This window comes from Meles meles, chromosome 14 (assembly GCF_922984935.1).
Source record: "Meles meles chromosome 14, mMelMel3.1 paternal haplotype, whole genome shotgun sequence".
Classification (NCBI taxonomy): domain Eukaryota; kingdom Metazoa; phylum Chordata; class Mammalia; order Carnivora; family Mustelidae; genus Meles; species Meles meles.
The window spans coordinates 3,057,448-3,078,311 of NC_060079.1; the positions used below are offsets into that span (position 1 = coordinate 3,057,448).

Here is a 20,864-nt window from a genome sequence, read left to right on the forward strand (position 1 = left end):
GTTTGGGTAAATACCTAGTGTGATTACTGGATTGTAGGGTAGTTCTGTTTTTAACATTTTGGAGGAACCTTTTGATCTTTGTCAGTGTAAGCAAAAAGTGGTGTCCCTTTAGAATTTAAATTTACATTTCTTCTTAATAGTTCATAAATTCAAGAGCCATTTGTACTTTTCTAGTAAACTACCTTTTTTTTGCCTTTATTTATTTTTTTTTTCAGATTTTATTTATTTATTTGACAGAGAAGAGATCACAAGTAGGCAGAGAGGCAGACAGAGAGAAAGAAGAGGGAGCAGACTCCTAGCGGGGCTTGATCCCAGGACCCTGAGTTCATGACCTGAGGTGAAAGCAGAGGCTTAACCCACTGAGCCGCCCAGGTGCCCTGGCCTTTATTCTTTGGTGGTTTGTTTATCTTACTGACTATAGGATCTCTTTGCCTTGATTTTTTTTTTTTTCCCCTGGATGTGTGTTGCAAATATTTTCTTGGTAGTTCATCATTGTGTTTATTTGTGTTTTTTTCTCCCCATATAAATATCTGATAAAATACACTAACATAAAGTTTTCCATTTTTTCTTATTTTTTTAAAGATTTTATTTATTTATTTATTTGAGAGAGAGAGGCAGATAGTGACAGAGACAGTGAGCGAGAGCACAAGCAGGGAGGAGAGGGAGAAGCAGGCTCCCACCAAGTAGGGTCCCTGATTCAGGACCCGATCCCAGGACTCCGGGATCACGACCCAAGCCGAAGGCAGATGCTCAACTGACTGAGCCACCCGGGCATCCCCATTTTTTTCTAATTGTATGTGTACAGTTCATTGGCATTAAGTATATTCACAAATTTTTTTTTTAATCACCATTATCCATTTCTAGAACTTTCATCATCCAAACAATCCCTGTACTTACTAAACAATAGTGCCCAGTACCCCTTTCCTCCAGCTCCTGGTCACTTCTGTTCTACCTTTTGTCTCTTTTTTTGTTTGCCTATTCTAGGTACCTCAAATAAGTAGAACCAGAAAAATTTTGCCCTTTTGAGTCTGAATTAGTTTACTTATCATAATGTTTTCAAGGTTTTAAGGATTTCTATGTTGTAGCATGTATCAGGCTTTTTTTTTTTTTTTTTCCTTTTAGGGCTGAATAATAATCTCTTGTATTTACATCTTGCTTGTCTCATTCATTTGTTAATAGACTTTTTTTTTTTTTTTTTAAGATTTTGTTTATTTGACAGAGAGAAATCCCAAGAGAGGCAGGCAGAGAGAGAGGAAGGGAAGCAGGTTCTCCGCTGAGCAGAGAGCCCGATGCGGGACTCGATTCCAGGACCCTGAGATCATGACCTGAGCCGAAGGCAGCGGCTTAACCCACTGAGCCACCCAGGCTGTTTCTACCTTTTGACCATTGTGAATAATGCTGGTGTGAACATTGGTTCACAGGTATTCATTTAAGTCCTAGCGTTCATTTTTTTTAGATATCTGCCAGGAAGTGGAATTGACTGATCATGTGTTGATTTTATGTATAACTTTTTGAGGAACCCCCAAACTTTTCCATAGTGGCTGTACCCCATTTCACATGGCTCTGAGCAGCAGTGCAGAAGTGTTCAAAGTTTTTCTTTCAGAGTGTTCTGATTTTTGTATATTTTCGTCTTGTTATTCTTACTCTTTTAGGTTTTATTTATTTGACAGAGCGTAAGCAGTGGGGGAGCCTGATGCAGAGCTCTATCCCAGGTCCTGGGATCATGACATGAGCTGAAGGCAGACACTTAACTGAGCCACCCAGCCACTCACCTTGTTATTCTTTATAAAAAGAAATCCATCCTAATTGCAGTGAAGTGTGGTTGTCATTGTGGTTTTCTTCCTTTTTAAAAATTTTTTAATTGCAAAAAACACATCATGAAATTTAGTATCAACCATTTTTAAGTGTATAGCTCTGTAGTGTTAAGTATATTAACATTTAGTGCAGCAAATCCCCCAACCTTTTTCATCTTGAAAAACTGAAACTCTGTTTTGGTGGTGGGTGTCACCACCAACCTACTTTGTGTTTGTGTGAATTGACTTTAGATACTTCTTGTAAGTGTGATCATACAGTATTTACCTTTTTTCAGTTAGTATAATGTCCTCAAGATTCACCCACGTTGTAGCATGTAATAGGTTTTCCTTTTTAAGGCTGAATAATAATCATTGTATGTATCTATCACATTTTATTTATCAATAATAATCTGCCCATGGACTTTTGGTTGCCAGTTCTTGGCTATTTTTGAATCATACCGCTAGGAATGTAAATATGCAAATATCTCTTGGAGATACTGCTTTCATTTCTTTTAGACATGTACCCAGAAGTGGGATTGCTGTATCATATGGTTTGTTTATTTTGATAGTAGCCATCCTTGTGGATATGAGGTGGTATCTTTTGGTTTTGATCTGCATTTTCCTAACTAATGCTTGTTGAGCATCTTTTCATGCGTGTATCAGTTGTTTGTACATTTTCTTTGGGGGTGGGGAATGTCTCTACTTACTTTTGTTGAGTTGTATGAATTCTTTTTCTTTTTTTTTTTAAAGATTTTATTTATTTACTTGACAGAAAGAGATCACAAGTAGGCAGAGAGGCAGGCAGAGAGAAAGAGAGGGAAGCAGGCCCCCTGTTGAGCAGAGAGCCTGATGCAGGACTCGATCCCAGGACCCTGAGATCATGACCTGAGCCGAAGGCAGGGGCTTAACCCACTGAGCCACCCAGGTGCCCCGAGTTGTATGAATTCTTAATATTTTCTGGATATAAATCCTATATCAGATATGAGATTTGCAAATATTTTCTCCCATTCTGTGAGTTGTGTTTTTATTCTCTAGATGGTGTTTTTTGCACAAAAATTCTAAATTTTTTTCAGCTTCACCAGTGAATTATATTTTCGTATGTTTTCCTGTTATAATTAGTGTCCTTTTGTTTTTGCTTGAGAACTCTCTTTAATGTTTCTTTAAGGTCAGGCTAGTGATGATGAACTCCATCAGCTTCTGTTTATTTGGAAAATTCTTACTTTGTCCTGGGATCCTGGGATCATGACCTGAGCCAAAGGCAGAGGCTTGACCAAGTGAGCCACCCAGGTGCCACTGTCCGGAAAATTCTTTATCTCCTTCAGTCCTGATGGAAAACGTTGCTGGGTAGGGTAATCTTGAATGTCAGTATTTTTCTTTAAGGACAAAAATTTTTAATTTTGGGGCGCCTGGGTGGCTCAGTGGGTTAGAGCCTCTGCCTTCGGCTCAGGTCATGATCCCGGCGTCCTGGGATCGAGCCCCACATCGGGCTCTCTGCTCAGCAGGGAGCCTGCTTCCTCCTGTCTCTCTGCCTGCCTCTCTGCCTACTTGTGATCTCTGTCTGTCAAATAAATAAATAAAATTAAAAAAAAAATTTTTAATTTTGATGAAGTCCAGTTTGTCTAGTTTTTCTCTTATTGCCTGTGTTTTTAATGTCTTGTATCCAGGAAATCATTGACAAATCCAAAGTCATGAAGCTTTCTCTCTGTTTTAAGAGTTCTATAGTTTTAGTTCTTTAAATATAGGTATTTGATCCATTTTGAGTTAATTTTTATATGTGGTATAAGGTAAGGGTTCTAGTCTGGTTTTTTTTTGTTTGTTTTTTGCGTTTTCTTTTCTTTTCTTTTTTTTTTTTTTAAACTGTCCTTCATCATTGAATGGTCTTGGCATCCTTGTCAAATCATTGGACCAAATATCTGGAGATTTCTTTCTGGGCTCTCTATTTTATGCTATTGGTCTATATATTTGTCTTTATGTCAGCAGCAAGCCGTTTTAATGTACTGTAACTTTATAATAAGTTTTGAAATCTGGTAGTATGAGACCTCTCTAGTTTTGTTTTTCTTTCTCAAGATTCTCATCCCTTGAGATCCATGTGGATCAAAGATAGGGATTGCATTAAATCTGTAGGTTGCTTTAGGTATAGTATTGTCATTTTTTATTTTTTATTTATTTATTTATTTATTTATTTATTTATTTATTTTATATTTTTTTATTCATTTGACAGAGAGAAATCACAACTAGGCAGAGAGGCAGGCAGAGAGAGAGAGGAGGAAGCAGGCTCCCTGCAGAGCAGAGAGCCCGATGCGGGGCTCGACCCAGGGACTCCGGAATCATGACCTGAGCCGAAGGCAGAGGCTTTAACCCACTGAGCCACCCAGGCGCCCTAGTATTGTCATTTTTTTTTTTTTTTTTTTTTTTTTTTTAAAGATTTTATTTATTTATTTGACAGAGAGAGAGAGATCACAAGTAGGCAGAGAGGCAGGCAGAGAGAGAGGAGGAAGCAGGCTCCCCGCAGAGCAGAGAGCCCGATGCGGGGCTCGATCCCAGGACCCCGAGACCACGACCCGAGCCGAAGGCAGCGGCCCAATCCACTGAGCCACCCAGGCGCCCCAGTATTGTCATTTTTTAAAAAAGATTTTATTTGACAGATTACAAGTAGGCAGAGAGGCAGGCAGAGAGAGAGGGAAGCAGGCTCCCTGCTGAGCAGAGAGCCCGATGTGGGGTTTGATCCCAGGACCCTGAGATCATAACCTGAGCCAAAGGCAGAGGCTTAACCCACTGAGCCACCCAGGTGCCCCACAGTATTGTTATCTTAATGTTAATCTTCCAGTCCAAGAACATGAGACATCTTTTCGCTTATTTGTGTCTTTAATTTTAATTCAGCAGTGATTTGTAGTTTTCATAATACAAGTCTTTCAGTCTCTTTTGTGAAATTTATTTCTATGTATTTTATTCTTTTTGATGTTATTGTAAATTGAATTGTTTTCTTAATTTCCTTTTTGGCTTACTCCTGTTAGTGTGTAGAAATGCAACTTACTTTTCATGTTGATTTTGTGTTCTGAAACTTTGCTTAAGTTAAGGTCATGTCAGGCTGCCTGGATGCCTCAGTTGGTTAGGCATCTGACTCTTGTTTTTGGTTCAGGTCATGATCTCAGGGTTGTGAGATTGATCCCCAGGTCCGGCTCCAGACCCAGTGTAGAGTCTCTTTCTCCTTCTCCCTCTTACCCACCATTGCCCCTTAAAAAAAAAAGGGAAAAAAACAAAAAAAAATTAATGTCTGTTGCAGAAATCATTCTTTTTCCTTTTCCTCTTTGGATGCCTTTTATTTCTCGCCTAATTGCTCTGGCCAGAACTTCCTATACTATGTTGAATTAAAGTAATGAAAGTAGGCATTTGTTCATGTGTTCTAATCTTAGAAGAAAAGCGTTCCATCTTTTACCATTGAGTGTGATGTATTTTTCTATATATGGCTTTTGTCATGTCAGAAATTTCCTTAAGTTGAATTAACCTTGTGTTCTGGGTAAATCCCACATAGTCATGATATATATTCTTTTTAATATGTTCCTGGTTTTGATTTGCTACTGTTTTGTTGAGTTTTACGTCTATATTCATAAGGAATGTTTGCCTGTAGTTTTCTTGTAATGTCTTTGTCTGGATTTGGTATCAGAGTGATGCTGGCCTTGTAGAATGAATTTGGAAGTGTTCTCTTCAGTTTTGGGGGACCAGTTTGAGAAGGATCAATGTTAATTCTTCATCAAATGTTTGGTAGATTTTATCAGTGAAGCCATCTGTTCCTGGACATTTCTTTGTTGGGAGATTTTTGATGACTGATTTAATTTCCTTGCTCATTGTAGTTCTATTTGTATTTTATTTTATTGTTTGTGTTTAATTTCTAACTATTTCTGATTTTCTGGTTTTGTTTCTACTATTTTTAATTTTGGCAGTTTTACTTCATATATTCTGAGCACTCTTTTGTTAGATAGATATATATTATTTTTATATCTTCCTAATAGGTTGTATCTTTTATCAGTATATAGTGGCTTCCTTTATCTTATAACCTTTTTTGACTTAATGTTTATTTTGTCTGAGATCCTGCTTTCTGAATACCTGCTGATATTATCTACTGACTGTCTACTGATCCTGAATATCTACTGTATTGACTGCTCTGGTTACTGTTTGCCCAGAGTGTATTTTCTATTTATCTACTTTCAGTCTCTTTGTGTCTTTGTACCTAAAGTGAGTCTCTTCTACACAGCATATGCATAGATCCCGTTTTATTTTAATCTAATCTGCCAGTCTTTGTCTTGTAATATAATTTAACCTATTTACATTTAAAATAATTATGAATAAGGAAGGATTCACCTCTGCCATTTTGCTATTTGTTTTCTGTATGTCTTATGTCCCGTTCTCCCCTTCTCCCCGCCATTTCTTCTTTACTGCCTTCTTTTGTTGTGTTTGGTTAACTTGATTCTAGTGTACCCTTTTGATTGCCTTTACTGTGTAGTTTGAAATTTTTTTTTTCAGGGGTTACCTTAAAGATTAGAATCATTTTATTTATTATTTTTTAAAGATTTTATTTATTTATTTAACAGAGAGATCACAAGTAGGCAGAGAGGCAGGCAGGGAGAGAAGGGGAAGCAGGCTCCCCGCTGAGCAGAGAGCCCAATGCGGGGCTGGATCCCAGGACCTTGGGATCATGACCTGAGCCGAAGCAGAGGCTTTAACGCACTGAGCCACCCAGGCGCCCCTAGAATCATTTTAAATTTACAACTTACTGGAAATAATACCAACTTAGTTTCAGCAGTGTGCACTCAACAGTTAGATATTTCTGTTCTTCCCCTTATTTTTCTCATATATTTATATGTGTATTTATTAACATATACTGGCAATTGTTGTTTTATCTATTTGTCTTGTAAATCATAGGGAAAAAAGTAATTATAAACTAAATGTACAGTAATACTGGCTTTCTCTTGATTTATATAGGTAATTTCACTTAGGTTCTTCATTTCTTATGGGTTCAATTTACTCTGTAATGTGTTTTTTTTGTCTGAAGGATAGCATTTCATGCAGGTATGAACTCCCTCTACTTTTGTTGCTCTAGAAATGTCTTAGTTTTTCCTTAATTTGTTTTTAAAGATTTTATTTATTTATTTGACAGATAGAGATCACAAGTAGGCAGAGAGGCAGACAGAGAGAGAGGGAGAAGAGAGAGGAAGAAGCAGGTTCCTCGCTGAGCAGAGAGCCCGATGCGGGGCCTGATCCCAGGACCCTGAGATCATGACCTGAGCTGAAGGCAGAGGCTTTAACCCACTAAGCCACCCAGGCACCCCAGTTTCTCCCTAATTTTTGAGGAGTTTTTTGCTGGATATAGAATTCTTAGTTGACATTTTTTGTTGTTGATCACTTTAAATGTTGTCCCACTAGTTTCTGGCTTCCATGGTTTCTAATGAGAAATAAGCTGATAATCTAAATGTTATTTTGAGCATTTATCATGCATGCTGACTTCTCTCTTAAAATTCTCAATCTTTGTTGACCATTATGTGTCTTGTGGATATCTTTGAGTTTATCTGATTTGGAGTTTGCTAAGCTTGTTGGATGTGTATTGTATTTAGGAAGTTTTCAGTCATTTCTTTAAGTTATTATTCCTGTCCCTTTTGTTCTCTTTATGATACATATATGTTGCTATGCTTGGTTATGTTTTATAAATCCTTTTGGCTCTCTTCATTCCCCCCCCACCCACTCCTTATATTGGGTATTTTCAGTTGCTCTGTCTTCCAGATTATTGATTCTTCTACCTGTCCAAATCTGCTGTTGATCCTCTCTAGTGAATTTTTCTTTTGTCATCATATTTTTCATCTCCAGAATTTTTGTTTACTTTTTAATAATTTGTGTGTGTTGGTATTTTCATTTTGATTATGCCTTGTTTTCTGATTTCCTTTAGTTCTGTCAGTTCTTTCCTTTAGCTCACTCTGCATATTTAAGATAGTTGATTTAATGTCTTGACTAGTTATTTCAAAATTTGGGATTTCCCAGGAATGGTTTCTGTCAAATTCTTCTATTTCTGCGATTAGGACCTACTTTTCTGTTTCTTTGTGTGTTGTGAAGATCTGTTTCATTATTCCTTTGGTGAACTAGTGACCTGACAAAAATTTTCTAAAGTGTTTGGGTGAAAAAAAGAAAACCCAGAATAAAGGCTCGTGTCTCCTTAAATCTGATAGATGCTGCTGGGAAAGCTGTTACTGCCCAGAGACTGAAACCGAGAGAAACATCTGCTTCAGACCACCCTAAATACAATTCCAAAGTTCTTAGATGTTCCTCACTGCAAATCCTCTGACCAGCCAGACTCTCCAGGAATGTAGGATGCTATCCCCATAGCTAAGTTGGAATGAGGAATGGGGAATGATTGCTGGTCCATGCATTTTGCTCACTTATGAATGATTAGTAACTTCTTCATGAAGCACTCCTCTGGTTGTTATGAGTGTTCATTAGGGTTCCAGGGATCTAAAGTAGTTAGTTCTAGTGAGTCTGTCTAACTCAATGGTTACTTGTTTGGAAGGATCCATATCTAGAACTTCCAACTCTGCTATCTTGTTGATAGGACCAGTTACCTTGTTCTTGTGAAATGTTGTGCCCATTAGGGTACTTTTTGTTTTTGACAAGTGAGTGTTGACTACTGGTTTTAACTTCAGTTGTAATCCAGTCATTTCAAAACTTTACTAGGTGTTTCAAGTTTTACCTTTTTGAGGTCTTCTAAGTGAGTTGCAGCGAATCCATGCTCTTCTCTTTTCCTTCTAACATTTCTGATGCTGTTGAGTTCTCCTGTGTTCTACTTGTCTTTGTAGGTTTGCCTTTTTTTTTTTTTAATCTCTGTAGTTAGTTGGTTTTTGGATGGAAGCAGAGTTTTGTATCTGTCTCCAATTGACCATCCAGTTAATTTTTAAAAGAGATTTATTTATTTATTTATTTATTTATTTATTTTAGAGAGAGGGGGAAAGAGAAAGTGAGCGTGTGAGCAGGGGTTGGGGCAGAGGGAAAGAAACAGATTCCCCACTGGGTGTGGAGCCTGACCCTGGGCTTGATCTCATGACCCTGAGATCATGACCTGAGTTAAAATCAAGAGTTGGAAGCTCAATCGACCAACTGAGCCACTCAGGTACTCCCCATACAATTAATTTAATATTCTTCATGTTATCTTTGTATCCAGTGATTAAGTTATCTCACTGCTGTAATTTTTCATGTAAATATTTTTGGTCTTTGAGGTAAAAATTAACCTAATTTGAATATAGCGATTTTTTTTTTCTTTCAGAACTTTTTTTTCAGATTTATTTATTTATTTGAGAGAGTGCACGAGTGGGAGGGACAGGGAGAGGGGGAGAGAGAATCTCAGGCAAACACCCCACTGAGCATGGAGACCATTGCAGGGCTCAATCTCATCACCCTGAGATCCTGACCTGAGTCTGAGCCTAAATCAAGAGTTTGACATTTAACCAACTGTGCCATGTAGGCACCTCTCCTCTCAGATTTTATATCTTTTCTTCTTATTAAAATTGTATTGGCTGATACTTATGGAACAGTGCTATGTGGTAATAGTAAAGAATATCCTTATCTTATTCTTAACTCTAATAAGAATGCTTTTAATATTTCACATTAAATTTGGTGACATCCCTTGGTTGGTATTTTATATATGTATTTATAAATACATCTATTCCTATTTTTTTTGAAGATTTATTTACTAGAGAACGTGTGCATGCATGTGTATGTGCATGCAGGTTGGGGGTGGAGAGGGGTTGAATCTCAAGCAGACTCTATGCTGTGCCTGGAGCCTGACATGACACTCAATATCATGAAACCTGAGCCAAAATCGAGTTGGCACTTAATGGACTAAGCCACCCAGGTGCCCTTATTCCTATTTGGTTAAGAATTTTTATTCCCTCTTTTTTTTAAGATTTCATTTATTTGGCAGAGCCAGAGAGCACAAGCAGGGAGAGCAGCAGAAGAGGGAGAAGCAGGCTCCCTGCTGGGTGGGGTTTGATCCTAGGACCCCTGGATCATGACCTGAGCTGAAGGCAGAAACTTAACTGACTCAGCCAACCAGGCATCCCAAGAATTTTTATTCTTAAAATTTAAAGTTTGCCAATTTGACTCAGAACTTTTAAAAGTACGCATGATCACATATTAACTAAGTGTTGCTATAGAGAATAATTCACCTTAGCTGAATGGTACCTAGAAAGCTCTTAGGTAGGCTTACCAGTGAGAAAATGATAATTTGTTTTCCTTGAATCACTTTGAAATGCTTGCTTTCTTTATTTACTTGTTTTTTTTTTTTAAAGATTTTATTTGTCACAGAGAGAGTATAAGCAGGGGGAGTGGCAGGCAGAACAGGCAGAAGGAAAAGCACTTTCCCTGCTGAGCAAGGCTCGATATGGGACTCGATCACAGGACCATGGGATCATGACTTGAGCTGAAAGCAGATGCTTAACTGACTGAGCCACCTAGGTGTCCCTGAAATGCTTTCTTTGTGATTTTCTCTGAATATTTATAAGCTTTTTTCAGCAAGTGCTCATAACTTTATTACTAGGAATGTTAACATTTATATTTTAACTACCACATTTTCTTTTTTTTTTTTTTTTTTTTCCATGAGAACATTAAGTATTTTATTAATTGGTTGTTTTGGATCAAAATAAAGAACAAATAACACTATAAAGCATTCATGATTTATGTTGAACATCTTAGTTCATTTGGGCTGCTATACTGAATGACCAAAGACAACAAACATTTATTCCTCATGGTTCTAAAGGCTGGGAAGTCTTAAGATCAAGGCTCTGGCAGATTTGCTGTCTTGTCTGGGACAGCTTCCTGGTTACTAGATGGATTACTGTCTTCTCACTGTGTCTTCATAGGTGGAAGAGGGAAGGGAGCTCTCTGGGATTTTTTTTTTTTTAAGATTTTATTATTAATTTGAGAGAGAGCGCATGGGGAGGGGTGGGGTCGGGAATAAGAGGAAGAAGCAGACTCCCTGCAGAGCAGGGATCCATAGGCGGGACCCTATCCTGGGACTCTAGGATCATGACCTGAGCTGATGGCAGTGTTTTAACCAACTGAGCCACCCAGGCACCCTCTGGGGTGTTTTTTTTTTTTTAATAAAAAGGGCACTAATCGCATTTATGAAGTCTCTACCTTTGTGACCTAATCACCTCTCAAAGGCTTTCCCTCCTAATATCATCTCAACTTATAAATTGGGTGGGTGGGGGGCACAAACATTCAGTCTGTGACATTGATGGAGTATCAATGAAATATCAGTACTAGAAACTTACTGAAATCTTGGGTATAGGCAAAAATTGCCTTATAATTGTTTAGGAGTGAACAGTATGCTAATTGATTTTCACATCTGGATATCTTTTGAATTCTAAGAAAAATCCTAAGAACTATTTTTATACCATTTACTCTAGAGAAAATTGAAGGTCAGAGAAGTAAAGGAATTTGCTCAGTGTGAAATAGCTAATTAGAATGGACTTGATGCAGAATGTAGAAGTGGTTAACTTTCAGTCACATTTAATTAGGTCAACTTGTAATCACATAAATGGAGTAAATTGAGTGTTGATTGAAACATATTCTTATGATGTTTAGAAGTGGCCAAATACATTTATACTATAGGATTTGAAAATAGTTATTATAGTTGGGTAGTTACTCTGTTTTGAGAAGTTGATTACTGCAGAGAGCTAACTGGTAAAGAGAGTCCTATTTTGAGCTTTGCTGTTTTCTTCTGATTGATACCTAACAATCTGCCACCAGAGGGCATTATGAAGTCAGTTCTAGCTTTTCTGTCTTAGAAATTGTTGTCTTCTATTTTAGGTGTACTAAAACCATAGAAAGGATCCAGAGAACTCATGCATTAGAAGCCTATGCATTTCATAATAATCTGTGTATTTGCCTTCCTTATTCCTCTGAAAATTGTTATGTTGATGAGGATATTTCAACTTCATTTCTTCCATTTGGTACTTGTGTAGTTTGAGTATTGATTTGGTTATTGTTTTGTTGAAAAAAAATTTTTTTTTAAGATTTATTTGACTGAGAGGGAACACAGCAGAGGGAGTGGAAGAGGGAGAAGCGATGCAGGGCTCGATCCCAGGATCCTGGGATCGGGACCTGAGCTGGAGGCAGACGCTTGACGACTGACCTGCCCAGGCACCCGTATTGAATTTTTTACTAAACAAGAGCCGTGCTGTATTATTTTATTGTTCAGTACTTAATTACGTGTTACATATCAGTATGAATATTCAAATCCTAATATCCAGCTTATTGGCTGTGGTCATGGACAGCTTAGCTTTGAAGAAGATGACGATGATGATGATTTTTAAAATAAACTCTAGGGCCAGTGTGGGGCTTGAACTCACTACCTTGAGATGAAGAGTCACATGCTCAATCGACTGAGCCAGCCACATGCCCCTTGTTTTTAAATGGGTGTAGAAAAAGAGAAAAGTGATTTCCTTCATGGATTTGCTTTAATGTTTAACTCGCATGACTATTCGACTTAAAACAAGCATCAGACAAATGTTAACTGTTACTGGTTGGATACTCTTTTATTTTTTAAAACATTTATTTGAGTTATAAAATTTTGAATCACTGTTACTCAACATATTTCAACTTTTAATGCTTTCTGTAGTGGTAATAGTAAACATTTTTTTTTTTTAATGTTTACTTTAAATTACTTGAAGGCCTTATATGAGTGTTTCCCCTAGCAGATTTACTGATTTACCATGAAGAAGTCTTCGTGAGGAGCTGTTTTAGAATAATGGTGTATATATTTTATTATTATTATTTTTAAAGATTTATTTATTTTAGAGAAAGAGAGCACACACAAGTAGGTAGAGGGGCAGAAGCGATGCAGATGTAGAGAGACACAAGTAGAGAGAGAGGGACAGATGCAGACTTCCTCCACTAAGTAAAGAACCCGACTGGGAGCTCCATCCTCCAGCTGTGAGATCATGAACTTAGTGGAAATCAAGAGTGGGTGCTTAACCAGCTGAGCCACCCAGGTGCTCCTGGTGTGTATACTTTAATTTTGGAAAATATTTGAAGTGTCTTAGAGTATGGAATGGTAATTTTGTAGATCTTTGATTAAATCAAAGTTGACACCCCTTAAACTTTTTTTTTTTTTAAATTTTATTTATTTATTTCACAGATCTTAAGTAGGCAGAGAGGCAGGCAGAGAGAGAGGAGAAAGCAGGCTCCCTGCTGAACAGAGCCCGATGCGGGGCTCGATTCCAGGACCCTGGGATCATGACCTGAGCCGAAGGCAGAGGCTTAACCCACTGAGCCACCCAGGCACCCCACCTCTTAAACTTTTAAATAGAATCAATCTGGTTTCTTTAAAGTAGATGTAAATGTGTCTTCTGCCATTTCCCGGTATTAACATGTCTTTCATACTGACAGAGACTTGATCTTAGAGTGATTTGGAGACTGGTTTTAGAATTGAGCAGTTTTACTGTGTCTGAGCTATGATTTTATCATAGAAAAGTCAACATCTGTTTTAGTTAATTCAGTCAGGTTTTGTCACAGGTAAGTGAAAATACAATAAGGCTTTTCCTATAAAATACTACTTGTTATTGAAAATATTTCATTTTCATTACTACGTTGGTTGAATAGGATTTGGTGCTCTCTGGAAACTAAACTTAAGGTCAGAGAATAGAATAGTATATATAGAATAAAGGACTAGATTGTATATCTAAAATAAAGGACTAGATTATGTATAAAATAAAGGACCAGGTTGTAATTATATAATTATGTTACTTAAAAATAACTCTGGTAGTCAAAATGAACATATGGATTTTTGCCTTCTGACCCTTCCACAAATATTTGGGACAACTGAGTATATATTCTGTGCCTAGGTCCTGTTTTAGGTTCTAGACATTGAGTGAGAAGAGCAGATTAGTTATAGTCTATCTGGTGTTTTCACAATATGGTTGTTATACTCCTTTTTAATGTCTGTGAAAAGTGCTTATTCTGTATCATTTTTGTTTCTGGAGATTGATAATCCATTGCTCTTTAACTAATGCTTTATCAATTTTATACTGTCTTCTTTTGTTGACTTCTGTTTTCCCCATTATTCTTTCAGGTTCTTAGCTCCCTGAAATTCTTTTTAGATTAATGTTGCAACTTGTTGATCACCTCTCCTACTCAGACTCCCTGTTCCTCCTCATAAACTATGTGTATCAGTATAATCTGATCCTTTTTCAGAGGTTTTTTTTATGATTTTACATAAAAGTATATGTACTTTAGGAAAAACATAGTGTGCGTATGTGTGTATATAAGTTTTTGGAGAACGTGTAATATTGTAGTAATAATAATTCTGTGTTCTGTGACTTTTTTTCCAGTCAAGAGTAATCTTACTAGCCTTTTCATATTAGTAAGATCTGCTTTTGAAAAATCCCTAATCTGTTCACTTTTTTCCATCTCCTGTCATCACCTTTGTTTCAGGTATTCTTTGCTTCTAGTCCTGCCTTCTTATAATCTCCCAAATAGCAGCCCAAACAATGTATTAAAAATACAAGCCATATTAACCTTTTAGTGAAGACTCTACAATGTTTCCTTTTACAGTAAAATCCAGACTTGGCATTTAGAATTCATGATTTCTAATTTCAGGGATATTTACTTGTATTGTTTATTGATTTTTTTTTTTTTTCCTCTCTCAGGTGTCCTCATCAGTGTCTTGTACATACTAGGTTAGGTGCTTTGTAAATCTTTATTGAATGCAGTTAATGAATTAACTTGTTGGCCTTGGTGGGTTGTTTTGTGCATGTTTTTATATCTCCTATATAATTCTTCCCTACCAACTTGTTTAGCAACATTGATCTTTATTCTGTTGCTTGAATTTACCAGCTTCATTCCCTCAGGCTTTTGCAGGATCTGGAATGCCCTTTCTACAATTTTCCCACAATTGGATCTTTCTTGTTCAAATTTCACTGTAAATGTCACCTGCTCAAAGAGGTCTTCTCTGATCACTCTATTACCACTTTGTTTTTATAAAAACTCTAATTAAAAATAAAATAAAATAAACTAATTTTTGTTTTAAAAACAAGTGACAAATTATGTTCTGAAGTTAAAATACAGCAAAATATACAATGAACAATTTCTCTGTCACCTATCTGCCAAAGTGGTATTTATGTATATTATGTATATTAGTATCATCTTTGTTGTCCCAAACACTCCTTATAGCAAAATAAGCAAATAGCAATATATATGAAATAGTAAACGTTCTTAAACGTTCTTTTTTGTTTTTGTTTTATTTTTTTAAACTGGGCTAAGTGGCTTTATTAGAGAAAGAGGATTACAAAAGATATAAGAGTTGGCCTTGGGACTCTTAAACCAGTCTTTAAGACTTGTACAGCCACTGCATCCTCACCTTTTCGGATGACTTAACTCTGAAAATTAGGCAACCATGTATCAACCACTTCAAATTCCCATGTCAAATTCCAACCCACTCCATCTACAGAGTAACCTACAATCAATCTATACCCACCCTTCATTTTGCCCCCCCTTCTATTTTTTTTTTCATTTTCTTTTCTTCCCTGTCTTTTTCCTCTGAAATTCTCTGACTCGTGTTAAGAATTAGTTCTACTACCACCTGTGTCCATGACCTCATCCTCTCCATCTGCTCAAGAACTTATTTTCTTTTCTGGCTCTTCACTGTTAACTCTCTGTTGTCTCTTTGGCTTTAGCACAGTCCTGCATACATATCAGGTGCTCAAAAGATATTGGTTGAATATAGTAGAGTAATGAAGAGTTTGGACTATTGAGTTAGAAAGACCTGAGCATGCATAGTATGTGACTTGGGCAGGTTAGCTTCTCTAAGCTGTAATTTCTTACTCATTAAAATGGAACAAAAATTATAACTATATCAAGGGTTGTTTTGAAAATGTAACTAAGAAGTGGAATGTATAAATTTTTTATGGCTGTTTTAACAAATAACCATAAGTTTGGTGGCTTAAAACAACAAACTTTTTCTTATGATTCTGGAGATCAGAAGTTGGAAGTCAATGATACAGGGCTCAAATCAAGGTGTCAGTAAGGCCGTCCTTCCTCTGGAGGCTCTAGGAGAGAATCCATTCCTTGACTCTTCTACATTCTGATGACTGCCAATATATCTTGGCTGCGTTACTTCAGTCTCTGATCTCGTCTGTCTCTGTGGTCACATTGCCTTCTCTTATGCCTGTAATCTCCTTCCACCTCCCTTTGCAAACTTGTGCATTTAGGGTCTACCCGGCTAATCTGTTTTTAAATCCTCAATCTTAATCATATCTGCAAAGACCTTTTTCCCATATAAAATAACCTTTACAGGTTCTAGGGATTAGGATCTGATATCTATGGGAGCCATTATTGAGCTTGATACGTGGCTATAAAGCACACAGCATAGTTCCTGACAAATAGAGGTTAGAGGTATAAGCTTTCTGGATAGGGTCGAGAAAGATTACAGAGTCTCACAAGGATTTAATTATATAGTTACAAGGGAGCCAGGGAACATGAGAAAAAGGAATTAAAAAAGAGGTAGGGGAAATTAGGGATTAGATTGTATTGTTTTATTTAATACAGTGGATAAATGGGATAAAAGAGAAGGGATTTTTATTGTCAGATTTTGGTTATTTTCCTATTTAAATACATATTGAAGGATTTATCTGTGTTTTCAGTATTAAGGTTTATAACTTAAATAGTATGGTAGAAAGGAGGTGGTGGAGGTAGAAATATACTACATATTATTACTGAAAATTGTTTAACTACATTTCTTTTTATATTCAGGAGATTCATGTGTAAAGTATGTAAAATGATTAGTGAATGAGATCATAGATTGGATACCAGATTTTTCCTTTATTAGATAAGAATTATTACCATTTAGAATAAAAAAAGTACTTTAAAAATTATTTCAGTTAGAAGAGCAAAAGATTATATTGACACTTGTTTTCTTTTTTCCATCTCCTTTTCAGGTTTTTTGGCATGGACACAGGTTCAGTGGGAGGATTAGAATTGACTGATCAGACTCCTGTTTTATTAGGGAGTACGGCCATGGCAACTAGTCTCACCAATGTAGGAAATTCATTTAGTGGTCCACCCAATCCTTTAGTCGCTAGATCTAATAAATTTCAGAACTCGTCAGTGGAAGATGATGATGACGTTGTTTTTATTGAACCTGTACAACCTCCCCCACCTTCTGCACCAGTGGTAACTGATCAAAGAACCGTAACATTTTCATCATCAAAAAATGAAGAACTACAAGGAAATGATTCCAAAATTCTTCCTTCTTCAAAAGAGTTGGCTTCTCAGAAGGGCAGTGTAAGTGAGACAATTGTCATTGATGATGAAGAGGACATGGAAACAAATCAAGGGCAAGAAAAAAATTCCTCTAATTTTATTGAACGGAGACCTCCTGAGACTAAAAACAGAACCAATGATGTGGATTTCTCCACTTCCAGTTTTTCAAGAAGTAAGGTAAATGCAGGAATGGGTAATAGTGGTATCACCACAGAACCAGACTCTGAAATTCAGATTGCTAATGTTACAACCTTAGAAACAGGTGTAAGCTCTGTGAATGATGGCCAATTAGAAAATACTGACGGGCGAGATATGAACTTAATGATTACACATGTAACATCACTGCAGAATACCAACTTGGGAGATGTCTCTAACGGACTGCAGTCAAGTAATTTTGGTGTTAATATACAAACATACACCCCATCTTTAACTTCACAGACCAAGACTGGAGTAGGACCTTTTAATCCTGGTAGAATGAATGTGGCAGGAGACGTATTTCAGAATGGAGAATCTGCAACTCATCATAATCCTGGTAAGCATCAAGTGATCTACCCTGTGTAAAATTGTCCGATTCTCTCTTCATTGTAGTAATTGGTACTACCTTGGTTAGTTTATTCATGTAAGAGAAGTTAATTCCATTGACTTTTAGCAGTTGGAAATTTTTAACTAATAGGAGATGTAAAGCCATGTATTTCTTTGCAGATCATTGGAAAATTCATCACAGAAATCTATGTTTAAGGGATTGGAATGAATACTCTTTACATTCACTACCACTGGAGTCTAACAGTTTGGCATCTTATATATTTTTAGTATTTACTAGTGATGTATAAATAGTGAAAAGAGATAAGCAGCATACTTAAGGAACAATATAGTATTGTATCATAGGTGCATTTAGATTTGTTTTTACTTTTAAAGCAATTTTGATCACTTAATCTAATTTTAACTTTTTCTTATTAGCATTTTATTATTTCTTTAATGTTTGAAGGTTTTTAATTTCTCGACTGAATAATTTTTCTTCAGGTAGCTTTGCTCTGTGAAAACATTAACAAGTTTTAAGAACTCTGGGTTTTTGATGGCCATGACTTTATGTCCCTTTCTCTTTCACCTCTCCCCCAAACTTTTGTATGTCAGTCTCTCTTATATATCCTTCTTTGTTTCTCTCCATTTTAGGCCCATTAGCAATCTTACCGGCCTAGAACTTGTGGAGAATAATAAGGAATGATTCTCCGCAATCATTACACTACACTTAGGTAGAGTAGGATGGTATAAAATGCTAGTAATTTTTCCTTTTTTCTTGTTATATTTTTGTTTATGAGAGTAATGTTTAACTATAGAAGAATTTTTTGGAAAATCTGTAATTAAGAAATGAGGGAAAAAAATCCCCGGTAGTATTATTACTATTATTTTAAAAGATTATATTTATTTTATTTGACAGATAGAGATCACAAGTAGGCAGAGAGGCAGGCAGAGAGAGCGAGGAGGAAGCAGGCTCCCTGCTGAGCAGAGAGCCTGACACGGGTCTGGATCCTAGGACCCTAGGATCACAACCTGAGCAGAAGGCAGAGTCTTTAACCCGCTGAGCCACTCAGGTGTCTCCCCACCCCCCGCCTCGCCCCCATAGTATTATTAACTGAAGATTACCACTGTCAGTGCTTTGAGTGGTTATCTTTCAGGCTTTTTCCATTTATTTTAACTTTGTTGAAACGTGACTGTGAATAATATTGCTTCCTGTTTGTTTTCCACTTTACATTGTATTTTCTCATACCATTAACATTTATACACAAAAGTTTTAATGGCTGCACAGTAGATATGGATATATCATTCCTGTATTTGGTATTTATACTGTTTCCCATATTTTCATATTTTGCTATTAGAGGTTTATGTTGAACATCATTGTTTAAACTTCTCATTTCTTTAGAGTATATTCCTAGAAGTGAAATTACTAGGCCAAAGGATATCACCTCCTTCCAGAGATTTTTGGTTGAAAAAAAATCTGTTTGGTTTATAGTCATTTTGAAAGAAATAGGTTTGTTATTATTTGATTTGGAAAATTTCTCCTACCTTCCAAGACCCTTTCCCTCTATGTGTAAATATATATTCGTAGGTAGATCTGGGTTGGGGGAGGATGTATGTGTGAGTTTGTATGAGCATTTTAAAGTTGTAGAAATAATACTGTCATACTGCCTTCCGGAAAGGTCTTAACAGTTTATACTATTAGCTGTATATAATTAGTTTCTTTCATTGTAACCTTCTGGCTCTCATAAAAGTTTGAGAAATGATAATGTTCAAATCAATTGCAAAATAGTCATTTTGTCTTTATTGTAATTATAAATATGTTTAAAACATTAGGGTATACAGAGGAAAATAATTAATCTTACCATCGAAATAGTACGTTTAATTCTAACCTGAGATCATAGTTTAGGTATAGTTTTGTAAACTCTTTCCTCCCACCATCCCTTTCAATACCTAACAGTAGATCTTGAACTTTTGTTCATATCAAGTCTATATGTTTGCTTTTATTCTCTATTTAGCCGAGTTCCAGTTTTTACTGTTTATATAATTCTTAAGAATATTCTTATGCATGTATCTTAGGTTGTTATTTCTTTAGGAATATTGCTGAGTCAAGGGGGCATATTGTAACAGTGTATTCCTGGGGGATGCCTGGCTGGCTCAGATGGTAGAGCATGTGACTCTTGATCTTGTTGTGTGGGTTCGAGCCCCTGTTGGGTGTAGAGATTATTTTAAAAATATTTAAAAATCAAAAAAAGAATTGTGTTCCTGTTTACTGAAACTCATACAAGGGACTGTATATTACTTATCAGAAAAACTAAACAGATAGACCTTTTGCTCCTTTGTTTTATGAATTAGCTTTTGTTTTTTTTTTGTGCTGCTTTTATTTGTAATAGGGAGTTATAAAATCTTGGCTATTTATACTGGCTCTAAGACTAATTGTGACTTGGGCAAATTAAACTGTTACCCCTGATGTCCTTTGTATAAAATAGAGGGTTTAGACAAAACTTCTCTTCCTAAAAGTATTTTGATGTTGGAGGATGTGAAAATTTGAAAGTAGGAGAAATATAAGAGCTGAAAAATAGATTACGGGTGACATTTATACAGGGTCTAAAATTAAATTGTGGAAAAATCTTGCTATTTTTTCAAAATCAAGTTTAAATAGTTTCTTTAAGTATGTATTCAAATGACAAACCTACAAAATAAGAAATTCTAAGGAACCAGTAATTGTGTTGCAAGAAACTATTTCTTCTGGCATATATGTTCAAATATAATTTTCGATTGGAGGCACTTCATAAGGTGAAATTTTTAGTTAGTAACTACAATTGATTCTCAAACACTGTAGGGATAAGGGGTGCTAACACCCCATCCCTTACCATACACTTGAAAATTAATGTATAACTTTGACTCCCCCCAAATTTAACTACTAGTAGCCTACTGTTTGTTTTGTTTTGCCAGTAGCCTACTGTTGACTGGAAGCTTTAATGATAAATAGTCAACACATATTTTGTACGGTATGTATTATATATACTGTATTTTTACCATAAACTAAGGTAGAGAAAAGAATGTTACTAAGAAAATCCCAAGGAACGGAAAATAACTATCATAAAAAAATCTGTATATAAGAGGATTCATACAGTTCAAGCCCATGTTGTTCAAGGGCCAACTGTATTTTCTTCATATTCTTTAATATTTTTACCTGTTTATTATAACTGGTCCATTACCTTCATAATAGCAGGATAACAGGATGGCAGGATCCTA

At 36.2% G+C, this 20,864-nt stretch overlaps 1 protein-coding gene across 3 annotated transcripts in view; it reads left to right on the forward strand.

Moving 5' to 3' along the window:
* Window positions 1-20,864, forward strand: part of ZMYM2 (zinc finger MYM-type containing 2) — a 113,353-nt gene that overhangs the window by 18,417 nt on the left and 74,072 nt on the right. For 2 of the 3 annotated variants that reach the window (XM_045977942.1, XM_045977943.1), the window contains exon 3: window positions 16,769-17,625. In XM_045977942.1, the coding sequence (XP_045833898.1) occupies window positions 16,769-17,625 (857 nt within the window). The remainder of the gene's footprint in view (window positions 1-16,768; window positions 17,626-20,864) is intronic. The other variant, XM_045977944.1, reaches the window with a different exon arrangement.